The sequence below is a fragment of the Rhinoderma darwinii genome, chromosome 2, assembly GCF_050947455.1.
Source record: "Rhinoderma darwinii isolate aRhiDar2 chromosome 2, aRhiDar2.hap1, whole genome shotgun sequence".
Classification (NCBI taxonomy): domain Eukaryota; kingdom Metazoa; phylum Chordata; class Amphibia; order Anura; family Rhinodermatidae; genus Rhinoderma; species Rhinoderma darwinii.
Genome location: NC_134688.1, coordinates 379417468 through 379433981, shown reverse-complemented (window position 1 = coordinate 379433981; position 16514 = coordinate 379417468). Strand labels below are relative to the sequence as shown.

Genomic DNA, 16514 nt, shown 5'->3' with positions numbered 1-16514 from the left:
AAAGAGCTATAACTTTTTTATTTTTTAGTCTACATAGCTGTCTGAGGACTTGTTTTTTGCGGGATTAGATGTGCTTTTTAATAGCACCATTTTTGGGTACATATAATTTTTATATTAACTTTTATTAACCTTTTTGGGGGGGGGATTATAAAAAAAAAACTGAAATTCCGGCATGGTTCTATTAAATTGACGCCGTTCACTATGCGACGTAAATAACATGTTACCTTTATTCTATGGGTCGGTACGATTACGGCGATACCACATATGTAGAGTTTTTTTTATGTTTTACGACTTTTGCACAATAAAAACACTTTTGAACTAAAATTTTGTTTTTGCATCGTCACTTTCCAAGAGCCGTAATTTTTTTATTTTTCCATCAATGTAGTGATTTTTTGGGCTTGTTTTCTGCGGGACAAGACGTAGTTTTGAATGGTACTGTATTGGGGTGCATGGGACTTATTGATTCATTTTTATTATGACTTTTGGGGGGCAATGGAAAAAATTGCAATTTCGCCATGGTTTTTTGCGTTTTTTTTTTACGGTGTTCACTTTGCGGTTTAAATTACATATTAACTTTATTAATGGAGTTATTACGGTCGCGGCGATACCACATGTGTACTTTTTACACTTTTACTAAATAAAACCACTTTTTATGGAAAAAAATGGATTTATTTTTTTACTGTAATTTGTATTAATAATCTTTATTTCACTTTGATGACTTCTTTTATTAGTCCCACTAGGGGACTTTACTGTGCGATCTTCCGATCACTGCTATAATGCTCTGGTATACTTCGTATACCAGAGCATTATTGCCTGTCAGTGTAAATCTAACAGACAATCTGTTAGGACGTGCCTCCGGCGTGTCCTAACAGGAATATGTCCAGGGCAGACCTGGGGGCTTTTATCAGGCCCCCGGCTGCCATGACACCCCATCGGAGACACGCGATTGCATTTGCGGGCCGCCGATGGGTGACAGAGGGAGCTCACTCCCTCTGTAAACAAAGTTAAATGCTGTGGTCGCTATTGACGGCGGCATTTAACGGGTTAAACGGGTTAAACGTTGGAGCAGGAGCTCAGCTGTCATCAGACAGCAGAGCCCCGGCTCCTGCCTGCACGGGAGACCCGTGCAGGACTTAGACTAGGCTGACGTGAAAAGGCGTCAGCCTAGCCTAAAGCCCATTAGTGACCGACGTAAAAAGGCGTATTGGTGGTCACTAAGGGGTTAAGCGTTAGGGTTTGCTTTGGCCTTCGCCCATAGAATCTTTTGTTCAGTGTGTAGCATAAGGAACAGGTTGAAACTATTACTCCAGATGCCCACAGCTCAGCCTGCAGTTCTTTGGATGTTGTACGTGGCTCCTTTTCCACTTTTCAAACTAACTTTTGTAAGGTTCTTTTATAAATTTTCTTCTTTCCACCACATCCTGGTAGGTTCTTGACCGTTCCATGAGTAGCGTACTTTTTGATAACATTTCAAACCGTTGAAGCCATGATGCGGAGGTCTTTGGAAATAGTCTTGTACCCTTTAGACTGCTTCTGCTTGGTGATAACATTTCTGGTCTGCTCAGACAGCTCTCTCGTCTTTGCCATTGTGAACAGGGAATAAAATTGGCCTATTTTAGGTATCAAAGCCACCATTCATGTGAGCCCAGACAAGGTGGGGACAAGTGAGTCTAATTTCTAATTTATCACAGGTTAGACTGATTTTCTCCTTGCCATCAAACTGAATAAAGGGTGCCATTTATCGTGTCCAGGCATTATTTTAAATTTTGTATCCTTTTTTCCTGAAAAGTCTATTTTGTTATTTTTGTGTCTTGTGCTTTTCTGTATCGAACAGGTGAGTTTATATATATCCAGGCAGTTTCACTTTATTTCAGAAGATCTTTTATATGGTGTACTAAATATCCAGGGGTGCCAATAAGGGTATGTGCACACACACTAATTACGTCCGTAATTGACGGACGTATTTCGGCCGCAAGTAGTGGACCGAACACAGTGCAGGGAGCCGGGCTCCTAGCATCATACTTATGTACGATGCTAGGAGTCCCTGCCTCGCTGCAGGACAACTGTCCCATACTGTAATCATGGTTTCAGTACGGGACAGTAGTTCCACGGAGAGGCAGGGACTCCTAGGATCGTACATAAGTATGATGCTAGGAGCCCGGCTCCCTGCACGGAGTTCGGTCCACTACTTGCGGCCGAAATATGTCCGTCAATTACGGACGTAATTAGTGTGTGCACATACACTAACATTTACCACAACTGTATGCCGTACGGCCGAGTTTCCCAACCTTTTCAGGCTCGAGCCACCCCTGGAAAAAAAGAAAAATTATTTGGAGTACCTCTACCAAAAGCGAATGCAAAAACCGCAGGCAAAAAAAAAAGCACTCCAAACGAGCGCCGCAGGTTTTTTTCTGCCCTCTTAATTTCAATGGGAGATCAGAGGCGGAAACCACTTAAACGCCATCAGCCCACACCCTCACAGAAAAATGACCATCAGCCCCCTCCAGTATAGTGACCATCAGCCCGCCCAACCATCAGCCTCAGCCCTGCCAGTAAAGAGACCTTCAGCCCCCCCCAGTAAAGCAGCATGTGAATAACGTTTTGTAAAACCCAATTCACTTGAGTATTTTACTTTGTTACAGATTTTGTAACATCCTAAGGGCTCATTCAGATGAGCGTGAATCTCGTCCGTGTGCTGTACTTTGAAACAACTGACAGCACATGGCCCCATTTATTTTATTGGGGCTATTCATACGTGTGAGTTTTCACGCAACTATTGACCGTTGCGTGAAACTCACTGCACGTCCTGCATTGGTGCGTTCTCATGCACCTAGCCCATCAATGGGTGCGTGAAAACAACGGACAGCACACCGATGCACATCCGTGTGCCGTCCATGTTTTATGCATCAGTTACATTGAAAAAAAAAAAAAAAAACATACGAGTGCGTGAAAAACACAAAGCTCACGGATGCAAAACGCAACACAAGAAAAGATTTACACGCGTTTTTACGCTCGTGTGAATATAGCCTTATTCAACCGCTCCAATATTTTACATACGATAGGTCTCTGATTGATAGAAGTCTGACCACTACTCACATATACTCCGCTATCTCACTTTCCCATAGAACATTAACCCCTTAATGACGCAGCCTAGTTTTGGCCTTAAGTCTCAGAGCCCATTTTTCAAATCTGACATGTTAATTTATGTGCGAATAACTCTGGAATGCTTATACCGATCCAAGCGATTTCTGAGACTGTTTTCTCGTGACACATTGGACTTTAGGTTAGTGGTAAAATTTGGTCGATTTATATTCAGTGTTTATTTGTGGAAAATCGCAAAATGTATAGAAAATTTTTAAAAAAAAATTGCATTTTTCTGATTTTAACTGTATCTGCTTGTAAGCAAGCTAGTAATTCCACAGAAAATAGTAACTAGTTCACATTTTCCATATGTCTACTACATGTTGCCATCATTTTTTGAACACTCTTATTGTTCTAGGATGCTACAAGGCTTTTAACATAAGCCGCAATTTCTCATATTTTGAAGTAAATTTCAAAAGCCTTTTTTTTTAGGTACCAATTCAGTTCTGAAGTGGCCTACATATTAGAAGCCCCCATAAAAAAAAAACACCATTTTAAAAACAAGACCCCTCAAAGTATTCAAAACAGCATTTAGAAAGTTTCTTCACTCTTTAGGCGTTTCACAGGAATTTAAAGCAAAGTACCGGTGAAATTTACAAATTTCCTTTTTTTTATGCAGAAAGTCTTTTATTCAATTTTTTGAAGGTTTTAACAACTCCATATTTATTGGCCAGATGCTGCATTTTTTAGAAATATCCCACGTGGCCCTAATGTGCTTATAGACAAATACAGGCCTCAGAAACAAAGGAGCACCTAGAGGATTTTGACATCTCCTTTTTATTAGAATATATTTTAGGCACCATGTCAGGTTTTATGGGGTTTTGTGGTGCCAAAACCGTGGACGCCCCCCCCCCCCCCCCAAAAAAAAAATGACCCATTTGGCAAACTACAGCCCTCAAGGAATTTATGGAGGGGTATAGTGAGCATTTAGACCCCACAGGGTTTTTGCTGCATTTTGTGGAATTAAATGTGCAATTGAAAAAAGAAACAAAAACACATTTTCCATATAAAAAAGGTACAAATTTTACAAGGAATAAAAGGAGAAAAAGCACCCCAACATTTGAAAAGCAATTTCTCCCGATTACGGCAATACCCCACATGTGATCATAAACTGCTGGTTGGACACATGGCAGATTTTGCTGGCTTGGATTCTGGGAGCCATGTCACATTTGCAGAGCTTCTGAGGTACCAGTACAGGTAAAACCCCTTAAAAGTGACCCCATTTTGGAAACTAGACCCCCTTGAGGAATTCATTGTAGTTTTCATGGGGTGCATGTGACTCTTAGATCAGTTTTTCTTCTATTTAAGAGGCGTGGTGACAAAAAACAATAGTAGAATTGTTGCTTTTTATTTATTTTTTTTTACAGCGTTCACCGTGCGCTATAAATGACATGGACATTGTGCGGGGCGATACGATTATGGCGATACCATAAGTTTATAGGTTTTTTTTATGTCTTACGGCGTTTGCGCAATAAAATACTTATTATAAAAAAATAATTTACTTTTTGTGTTGCCTTATTCTGAGAGCCATAACTTTTTTATTTTTCCATCAAGAAAGCCGTGCGAGGACTTGTTTTTTGCGTAACGAACTGTAGTTTCGATCAGTACCATTTTTGGGTACATGTGACTTTTTTACCTCTTAAACTTTATGGGAGGTGAAGTGACCCAAAAAAATTGTGATTCTGGTATGGTTTATTTTTTTCTTTTACAGGGTTCACTGCGCAGGATAAATAACAAAATACTTTTGTAGTTCAGGCCGTTATGGATGCGGAGAAACCAATTCTGTAGTTTATTATTTTTTTTTAAATAAAGACTGATAAGGGAAAAAGGGGGATTTTTACTTTTATTACTTATGAACTTTTATACAACTTTTTTATTTTTTGTCCCACTAGGGGACTTGAGGGCAGGAGGCCCTGATCGCAATTCTAATACACTGCACTACATGCCTAGTGCAGTGTATTAGAGCGGTCAGCTACTCACTGACAGCAAGCATTGTTAGGCTCCCAGTTGCCATAGCAACGATCGGCGCCCGCGATCATGTCGTGGGACATAGATGGTGTTTTAACCCCTAAGAAGCCACGATCCCTACTGAACGCGGCTTTTAAGTGGTTAATCAGCGGGGACCACCGTTACCGGTCCCTGCTGAAGGAGCTGCGGCAACTGCTGTATGAGACAGCAACTGTCACAGCTCCTGTATGTGCCAGGAGGGGGCCGGAATGGCCGTTCCTCCCGTCAAGGTACTATATGGTCATGGAGCGCGAACGATGCGCTCATTATGATCTAGTAGTACGACCAGGAGCGACATTGCTCTGTTACTTGAATTTTCACGGACCAATCAGGGCGATAGTCGAATCGGACTTCTCTCATTGATCCTGGGGCGGCTAGCTGTGCTCCTCTGCTGTCTGACCCAGTTCTCCCGCCGCTTTATTTAAATAGGATATTGCTCCGATTGGTCCGTGAAAATTCACAGACCTGCTCTCAGTGGTCCCGGGCCGGCTAGCGGTGATGGTCAGCTGTCTGACAGCTGTCATCACAGCTCTGTCACCAAGCACTAACACACGGTGGCTGTTTGATGCCATGACGAATATATTCGTGATGGAGCATTAAAGAGGCTCTGTCACCACATTATAAGTGCCATATCTTCTACATAATGTGATCGGCGCTGTAATGCAGATTACAACAGTGTTTTTTTATTTAGATAAACGATCTATTTTGACGGAGTTCTGACCTATTTTGGATTTATGCTAATGACTTTTAGACAACTGGGTGTGTTTTTACTTTTTGACTAAGTGGGCGTTGTAAAGAGAAGTGTATGACGCTGACCAATCAATACACAGTCACCTTGCTAGATCATGATGTGCTGTCACTTATGCACACATTAACGTTACTGAAGTGTCTTGACAGTGAATAGACATCACCTCCAGCCAGGACGCAATGTCTATTCACAATCCCGACACTTCGGTAACGTTTGTGTGGGATTTACAGCACAGCAAGCATAATCTCGCTGTAAGCTGTCATTTACAGAGTGATCTCGCGAGGTTACGCTTGCTGTGCTTTAAGTCCCACACAAACGTTACCGAAGTGTCAGGATTGTGAATAGACATCCCGTCCTGGCTGGAGGTGATACCTATTCACTGACAAGACACTTCAGTAACATTAATGTGTGAGTAATGTGATTGCACATCATGATCTAGCTAGATGACTATGTGCTGAGTACATGAATGGAAAGAAGTGTATGACGCTGATTAGTCAGCGTCATACACTTCTCTCCACAACGCCCACTTGGTCAAAAAGTTAAAAAAACTCGCCCAGTTGTCTATTAAGAAAGTCATTAGCATAAATCTAAAATAGGCCAGAACTCCCTCAAAAATTAGTTTTTCTAAATAAAAAAACACTGCTTTAATCTACATTACAGCGCCGATCACATTATGTAGAAGATAGGGCACTTATAATGTGGTGACTGAGCCTCTTTACGCAACGCTGCTCCATGACAAATAGATTAGTCATGGAGCGTTGAGAGTACGCACAGCCATGCCTCACCGGTGAACAGAAGTTCCTTGTTCTCGGAAACAGAGATCCAAATAGTTGGACCTCCAACGATCAGAAATTTAATAACAGCAGGTACAATCCATATAAGATTAGAAGGAGCAAACCTGCATAACAACGATTATTAATGAAAAAATTCTGTAAACTGGTAATTTGGGTTTCAGAGGGGAAAAAAAAAAACGGAAAAAAGAAAAAAATAAATATGAATATGCAATGACTAATATGTCCTGTGATTGGCTAAACTTGATTGATGACGACATGCGTCACCTGATATGCCCCATGTAAGGCCAGCTTTATCAAGGTGGCTTGCAGGTCTGGTGAGAAACAAAAAATCATCTGGCCACCGACTATACAACCTCAGATCTGGTGTAAGAGCTTTAACTTTGATAATGTAAATGTAGCATGTAATTTTAGGACATTAGCGAAGTGTGACAAGCTCAAAGTTTAATGATTTTCACTACAATTCCTAGGGTCTAGTGACATGCCTGACTAGGGAGATTACTGAGAATGGTTATAACATTAGCCCCACTGGGCCTTGTGCTGGGACCGAGCCTAAATTGTTCTCTCTCTTACTGGTGGGAATGGACACAAAGGAGAAAAACTATTACCAAGCCGTATCTAATATTCCTACACGGCTGCCTCAGTAGTTTTAATACCTTAATGCAATTACTGCCAGCACGAGTCTGTGACTTCCATATAGTTCTAGTATTTGTTAACACCAATAGTTCATATCGAAGTGTAAGATTCTGGTATTCATCTAGTATATAGTCTGTGCAGCTTATTCAGCTGCAAGGGGGCCTAGAGGGGGAAGGGAGGCCTACTCTGGTCACGAGAAGTTGTAAAACAAGTATCCTGCTTTGCACGTTCCTCCGTCTCCTTGGGTCTCGGTGAGGATACAGGCACTGTATAATCTATCAATCAGCCAATCACAGAGAGCAAGACAAACCAGGATGTTACCATTAGACCCATCATAGACAATTTGGGATATTAGCATTAACTCCATCTACTAACTTAGACCAGAGATACAGGCAATATCTGGAGACCTACAACTTCTGACCATTAATCTTAGAATAATGGTAAGTGAGTTAAATTCATATCCTATCATTTTCAATTCTGTGCAAAACCCCTTAGTGTAAACCCAGTCCCATAATGAAGGAAGCTCTGTAGTTTGCTCCTACTTGATGTGCAGACATAGGCCCTCCTGATTTAGAGCCGTCTAATAACCACGAACGACTGGTATTCAGGTGACTGCAAGGGGCTGGCACTGTGACTGCCCAAATCCTAAGCCAGCGCCCTACTTGGTCCCGGCTCTCTGGCAAAAGGAGAATTATAGCGCATGCGCCGGCTAACAGCACAGAAGTGACTATTGAGTGTTTGTATCCTGCGCATACGCCCGGAGCTCCCTAACTAAATATATAGAGCGTTATATGAAAAACGAAATTAGGAACGTTTTTAATTTTTTATTTGACAAATTCCTTTTACCATAGATATCTTGTGTGCGTTGGGCTGGGGCAAAAAATGCTTCAAGTGCAGGAGTGTTTGATTCGAGGAGGTGGGACTGTGGGGAAGAGTGACAGAGGCAAAAGATGGGCAGGGAATAGTGTGGATATAGTTCTTAGTTATTCCAGCTTCACACAAGTAAAATATGGGTGCATTCCATCTATGATGCGTTTAGTTTGGGTCATTAAACCTGTGATCAGACCAGGATTCACAGATGCATACATGGTACTATAATACACATGTATCATGATCTGGCCTTCGAGTAAGTAAACTACAGGTTAACGTTAAAAGGGTTGTCGGTTTGTCCAAAAATGCATAAGGATGCCTCTAAACAAACAATACACTTTATGTCCCACATGACTACGTTTCAGTACACCGCATCCTAAAACTTAATGTGGACGGCTTATGCGTCACACACCAAGGCCAGTTTTACACTGCCGTAATATGGACACATTTAAGCGATTGTATTATTGTCGCAATACCAAACCCCCCTGCAGTTTTGCTTAACCAAACTTAGGGCCCTACACAGGCAAATAATCACACAAACGAGCGCTCATATGATCGCTCGTTCCTGATCACTGCCCTGTATAAACAGGGCAACGATCAGCTGCTGTACAAGCAAACGTTCTTTCATCGGCTGATTGTAACATTTATGCTGCACGAAATATTCTAGTTGGCAGCACATCTCCCTGTGTAAACAGGGAGACGTGATGCCAACATGATGAAAATGTATGGGACGAGCGATCGTAGTAATGGCCACTCATCCCCATATATTTCATTGCTCCTTGTGAAAGGAGCAAAACAAGCGCTGGTCAACGAGCTGCCTTGATCGGTGCTTGTTTACACAGCCCATTTCAGGCCGTGCAAGAGAACCTTAAGACCACCATAGAACCCTATGGTACTGTAATCGATGTTCGGTTAAGAAAAACCGCAGGGGATTCAGTTGTTGCAGCTATGACAGACCCTAAAATACGGCCATAGACTCATCAACTTAAGATAACATCATATGATTGTAATAATAATGAAACCCTAGTGTGTAACATTGCTCACCCCATTATGTCTTAAACTAAAGACTATGGTAGTTCAAGCGTAACTAAACAGTTGATCAACTTTTTATTTTCTAGCAGCATGTGTAATATAAATATATTTTGTAATATTCTTTATTAATGAATTTGGGCTCCTTTTTGTGTTATATGTGTTTTAAATGGCCACTCAGACACTTTTCTACCACATTTTATTTCTTGTATTTCTCCTGTTGCTAGCAGAAATCCGTACACCGTTTGAATGGATCAGTGTACGGATACTGCTGCCTGTGAGTACAGGTGGGTGGTGCCTCATCCTGACATAAGATGTGCACGCCCCCATCGTGATGTCAGGAAGGTCTCTCTGCCTCTATACACTACACAGTTCATGGAAGAGACTGTGTGCACTGGTCTCTGTGCCTGCATGATTTTCCCCCTTCTCTCAAAGACTGTCAGGACACTAATCTGAGCTGATAATCAGCATCAGATAAGCCTAGGACTGCTCCGTCCACCCCCCACCCCCCCAAGCACCCTGCCGTCCTATCTTATCTTCCCTGCACTTGCCAGAGAAAGTGAAAATAAAAACGGATTGCTTTCTCCTGGAGTGTGCAGAGATATTTACATCTCTGTATATAATGTGTTGTGCTGAGCACAGCTCAGTGCACGCTCACAGTATTGTAATGATCACCTCAGAGTTCACTGCCCATGAAAGATACAGATGGTAACATCACACACAGTAAGACACGCCCCTACACACGCCCCTAGCAACTGCCCAGAATCAGGAAGTGTGAGAAAATAGATCTGGACAGTCTCACAGGAAAAAAAGCAGCAAAAAAGGTACTTTGAAGTGAAAAAAATTGCTAGGAGTAATATATTCACATAGAGGGACATAATAGCAGTTTTAATTAAAAAAAAATTTGCGAAAGTGCAGCTACGCTTTAATACCAAAAAGAGAGAACACAGTCTATAAGTCAAATATAAAAAACACTAATTTTTATTTCATCAGTTCTAAAAAATTACATAAAGCATTTTTTTTTAAAAATAAATCACCAAGCAGGAGAAAATATTACATAGATATTCAATATCAATATACAACAGAACGCATGTTGTGGAAAACACAATGTAAAAGTGCATAGTGCAGAGTAGATATCAGACGTTTGTGCATCCTACTGAAAAGATATTCTACCAAGACTATCATTAGTCCCCACAGGGGATCCAGTATGTACTAAAGCATTATAGTGTGACGCTGCTTCAGAAGTTCCGTATTCCTAATGTAAAAGTCTGGGATAGATGGCAACATACTAACCCATGCTGCGGAGTCTCAAGATTGGCGTCCTGCCCAGACGCGTGTTTCGGCTTCCGCCTTCGTCTGGGGGTGCTGCTAGCTAAATTTGTATTTTATATTTGACTTTATATATATGGAGTACAGTCATGTTACCTTAAGGAATTAATCATGTAAAACTGCATATGTACACCCTGTGGATAGGTTGTATTACACTATGGTAGTTGCTGAATGTTTTTTCGTTCACCTTCTTAAACCTCCTGGAGATCAGACGTTGGTAAGTATTCATCACCGAATAAAAATGTGCTGATGGTCATAAGCTGGCCACTAAACATAAAGCACTCAGGCTTGAATATCTAATTGTATCACTTTGTTTTTGCTACTAGCTTTTTCTCTATGGAGCTAGTGATGTGGAAATCTTACAAACCCAAATCTGATAGAATAGCTAGTAGTAATGCCAATACAGTCCTCCACTTTGAGTGCTGTGACATGTGACCGTAACCGCAGAGATCCACACCACAAATACCACATGTAAATTCTTTATTTTGGGAGGGTGGGGACTATAGTTATTAGATGGAGGTAAAAAAAACAAAAAAAAAAAAAAAAAAAAAACACTAAATGAATTGTAAACCGGAAAGGAGAGGAAAAAAAAAAAAGAAACCCTACCTTCTGTACTTAATCCTGGACTTGATGTAAACTTTGCAACATCGACAATTTTCACAGCAAACTGCTGTCCTGTTTCTCGGTTGATACATCTTCGCACAACACTGAATGGACCCCTACAGAGTGAAAACAATTAGATCAAAGTTATTAAACACATATACAACAGTATGTGACAGACTAAACACCCAGACAGGGGGGCTCCGGTATTGAAACAATTTTATTAAACACCTATAGACTACATCCAGTAATCCAAAAAGATGGAAGCCCCACTAACTGCTGGTGTATTTATTTTAAGGAGATAAATAAAGGTGATCACATCTACTCATTCAATGACAGTATTGGTTAGAAGAGCGGCGGTATAGTTGCATTGGCGTGAGATTTGCAGCTCCACCGGGATCACTTTTTAAAATATATAGCAATATAGACAAGATGGCCAATGCAACTATACCGCAGCTCTTCTAACCAATATGGTCATTGAATTAGTATACGTGATCCGTGTACTTATTTTTAGGGCGATAAAAAAAGGTTACGTTTCAATACACCAGCACAAAGGGGCTGTTCACATTTGTGCTATTGTATACGGTAAAACTGAGCACACCCCGACGGAAAGCCGACTGAAACCATTAAAGTCAAAGGATTCAGTCGGCCACTGGTGGTGTCTCCGTGTTGCAGTGGAACCGTTGCGCTCAGCATTCCATTGCTCTGCTCCTCCTGAAGGGGCATTCCGTTGTTCTGATCCAACGCAGATGTGAACAGGCTCCAAGTGGGGATTCCATATTTTTGGACTACTGTAGTATAAAGGCGTTTAATAGACTGGTCATTACATAAAATGTATACAACTTGACAATATTTACACAAGTCTGGTTTTTTTTTTGGCTGAGGTTTTTGCCACAATTTTCATAAATGTTGCAGTTTTGCAGCAATTACAAAATCTGTGGGTAAAAAAATATAATAAAAAAATACACCCTAAATAATAAGGCTGGGTTCACACAGTTTTTTGCAGGAGAAGAAAGTGTCGCCCTCAGGCGACAAGCCTAATTTCCCAACTACCCAACAATATAAATTAAAAGTAAATCTTTATTAGCTACTTATAGCAAGACGACCACACACACACAAATTTAAAATTCTCACTGCCAGAAGACCGGATGACAATATTTTGCCTGTGGTGCAGGCATAGAGTAGCTACCGATAAGGTACGCATTGACAAGTGTAGTAGGTTAGATTGCTTGACAATAGTCAACTAAATAGATAGCATAGTGAAACCGGTCAGTGGTAGGAATTAAAAGGAATTTGAAAGCCCCCCCGACATGTTTCGCTACAGAGTAGCGTCCTCAGGGGTACACGGGGCTAATGGCGACGCAGCGAGACGGAAGCTCCTGATATGGGCCAGTAACTGACGTATGGTGGGGGTGTGTCAGCGGGACAGCCAATCTTGTCATAGGAGACAGGTCCGTAGTGTGGAGAGGGAGAAACAACAAATGGAAAACTGTATAAGGTTGACCAATAGCACAAGGGCTAGGGCGCAGGCGCGGAGGCACAAAATTGAACTTAGTCTATGTGTGTCACGCCAAGTATAGCGGCGCCAACTGGCGCATGCGCAGATCTCATTTGCAATGACTCAGAAAGGAAATAGCAAATTCCCATCAAATGACGGCAGAGGCGGCACAGGCGCAACTGCACAGTATATGTACTCAGAGAAAAAAAGTAAGTGAAATACAGAAATGAGTGGAAATAGAAACGCAGGCGCAAACGGGCAATTTTAAATTTAGTATATATGTAGTAAACCAAGTCGGAGATAAATGAGGCATGCATGAAAGTGCACGGCTCATTGGCGCATGCGCAGATCAAATTTTTCGTAACTTGGACGGAAGATAACACATGTAATAAATGACAACAACCCTCCATCAAAACGTCACAAAGATGACAGGAATGCATCAACTTATGATAACTATAATGTAACAAATCCACCTAGTGTGACATCATAAGGGAGGTCCACATCGAGAGGTGAGTCCATTCATAAATAGAGGGGCAGTAAGTACCGTCCCCTATATAAATAATTATAAGTATGTCGCCATAATTGTGTAGTACTTGTCATAAGGATAAATAGGATAAACATATATAGAAGACCCTCACACTACATGTGTGGGGTCAGAAGAATAATCACCAAAATATTACGATACTTTGGAAAAGATACGGCAGGGAAGGAAACTTCAAAGTATAAAGTAGAAAGAACAATGTCAATAAAGTACACCGTTTTTTGCAGGCGGAAAATCTGCCCCAAAATTCCGTTAGGAAGTTTGAGGCAGATTTTCCTCTGCCTGCACGCTGATTTTCGTGGCGTTTTTCGCCCGCGGCCATTGAGTGCCGTGGGCATAAAACACCGCAAAATACGCTTTCTGTGCCTCCCATTGACGTCAATGGGAGGTCAGAGGCGTAATCGCGCGAAGATAGGGCATGTCCCTTCTTTCTCCCGCGAGACGGTTTTACCACTCGCGGGAGAAAACTGCCCCCGCCTCCCGTTGAAATCAATGGGAGGCCTTTTCGGCCGTATTTTGCGGCGCGGTTTTCGCGCCAAAAAACTGTGAACACAGCCTTATAGAAACATAATTAATTAAAATGTCATACATTTATTGATCAGGTACATTGTAGCTAAATATTTTTATTTTTATTTTTTTTAAATATGAGTTCAGTCACACGTGCTGGTAAAGTCAGGGATTCCGCAAGTTTGCTAGTTAAGCCAGTTTTGCAAAAATGTTGCGTGAAACCGCCACACATGAATGCACCCTAAGTGTAGCGATAAAAAGCACGCAAAAAAAAAAAAAACACACTTGTGATCACAGCCTGAAGGAAGCTTTTTAGACAAACAGTTTTGGTGGTTCTTCAGTTCATGCCATGCATGGTAAGCGCAAATTGAGAAAAATCAAAAAGAACCCAGACTTCTACACATAAGCGCTATGTACCAGGGCTCACAGAACACGCGACTCAGGGGGCTGCACATTCAGTGGAGCCTTAGACACATACACCCACACTTAAAAAGCGGTGTGCCCAAGGTTTGTCAGCCACACCACATATTAGACAGCGTGAATCTTTAACCCCTCCACCATCCCCATCTGACATTTTGCAATGCAGAATATTCAGTCTTCCAGATCTCCCATAGATCGTGACAATATAGTTATTCCCTATGCCAGCTTTTTATGCAAATGTGAATTAATTTAGCTGGCCATAGGACGTTAGAATTTATTTCCTTCAACAACCAGCTGTTCAAAATGTATTAACCCTTTGCCTTACCAGAACTGCGGAAAAGGCTGGGGCTACACAGTGGCATCTCAGAACTTTAGAAGCAGATGCGGTTTTATCTGAACTTCAACCGCAATGTCTTTATACACCCTTAGTAAAATTGCTGCCTGACCCCATGCAACTTCCGAATTTTCATTTGGGGAAACAAGGTCACGGGCAACCTTGTAACCTTCTCAAAACAAACAGCCAACTAGATATAAAACAGACAATAAGGGGAGGGGGTAAGCAAAGCAAAGCTACGGCAGATTAGATGGTGTACATTACATCATCCACGCATAAAAATTCATGTTGCGAGGGGCGTGACCGGATGTCGATGGAGTAGGACGCGCGGCTCGGAGCTCCTCCACTTACCACCCTTTTAGCAGCGGTTAATTTTGGAACTAGCCTCCCAATACACCCGCAGGATGGTGAAACGTGGGCCCAAGAAGCCCGAGAATAAGCTGGCACCCCCCGGAGCGCCAACTCCCGGGACCCTGGAGGCATTCCTCCGTGCAGACACACAGGCGGAACAGGCGCCATTACTGGCACCCTTCTCAGACACAGCCTGGTGCCTGACGGAAGCCCTGGAGGGAGACCCGCTTGCCGAGCAAGCACAGACCCGGATACCGGAGCGGTCTAGCTCGATAACTGCCGACCAAAGGCATTACCAGGGGAGGGAGGACAGCCACGTGGAGGATAGTCCGCCATCTTTGGACGCCTCAGTGCAGCACACAGAGAAACAGCCTGTTTTTTCGATGGGAGCCTTCCCAAAGCACAAAGGCCTACAGGTTAGTGTCTTACCCCTTACCTTAGAAGATTTCCCGCTTTTGCCCAAGGCTCCGAGGCCTCCGAGGGACGTGATCCCCTCCCCCTCCGCGAAACGCCATAGAGACCGGGGAAGGGAGACATGTGACACGGAGTTGGAAGCTCCCTCCATCTTAGTACGACCATCCTCATGTGACCGAACCCTGGATCTCCAGGCAGAACTCTCATCCTCAGATTCTGAATACCTTGCACCTAAAAGGGCAGACTGGCATTCCATCCTAAGTCAGCTTCCTACCAGAGAAGATTTTAAAGTTCTTATAGCGAAGGTAAAAGATACTTGTAATGCCGCCATTGCAGCTGTACGGCATGACATACGATATGTAGCAAATAGAGTGGAAACGTTAGAAGACGACCACGACTCCACCCGTCAATATATTTCCCAGTTACAATCCACGGTGGTAGCCCAAAACACGGCTCTCAGTGATTACCATAATCATCTGGAAGACCTAGATAAATCGGGGTCGACGCCACAACATTAGAGTCAGGGGTGTACCTGAACCTAAACAAGACGAAAATGTGAAGCAGATCCTGACGACCATTTTTAACAAAGTTATAGGCGCAGCCACGGATCAACCTATTAAATTAGACAGAGCTCACAGAGCCCTACGACCTAAAGGAGCCAGCACGCTGCCACGAGATATCATCTGTTGTGTCACGGACTTTGAGTTGAAGGAAACCATAATGGCCAAGGCTAGAACCCAGCGGGCCATTGAATATGGAAATGCTACAATCCAATTTTTACCTGATCTCTCTTGGATAACCCTACATAAGCGGCGCCAACTGCGCCCGCTGCTCTCCATCCTGAGGGATGCTAATATCCTGTATCGCTGGGGCTTCCCTTTCAGTCTTACGGCTAGAAGAGATGGACGCTCTGCAGTTCTACGGTCGCCTGGGGATGTTCAGGACTTCTGTGCCATATTGGATATTTCTACACCGAAGTTGCCCAGTTGGGATCTGGTTTTACCACCTCCACCTCCTCCACCCATCTGGCATAAAGTTCTACAAAAAAAGAAACCCGTTACACGGGGGGACCCTAGTGTTGACAGAGGTTGCAGATCTCCAATCCGGAAATAAATGAATTTGTTGCGGGAGGCTATTACTCGAATATGCACTATCTAGTGCACAAGCCGCATGGAATGTTTTCTTGATGCAACTGTTGTGTTAATTTTCTTTCTTTCTTTTCTGTTCTAAAATTGTATTATACCCGAATGGGTGGTGGTGGAAGGCTCTCAGACCGAATCACCAGATTTGGCTGACCC

General features: G+C 42.5%; 1 protein-coding gene across 14 annotated transcripts in view; it reads right to left on the bottom strand.

Moving 5' to 3' along the window:
* CASK (calcium/calmodulin dependent serine protein kinase) overlaps positions 1-16514 on the bottom strand; it is a 295974-nt gene that overhangs the window by 226671 nt on the left and 52789 nt on the right. For all 14 annotated transcript variants that reach the window (XM_075853921.1, XM_075853923.1, XM_075853929.1 and 11 more), the window contains exon 2: positions 11158-11270. In XM_075853921.1, the coding sequence (XP_075710036.1) occupies positions 11158-11270 (113 nt within the window). The remainder of the gene's footprint in view (positions 1-11157; positions 11271-16514) is intronic.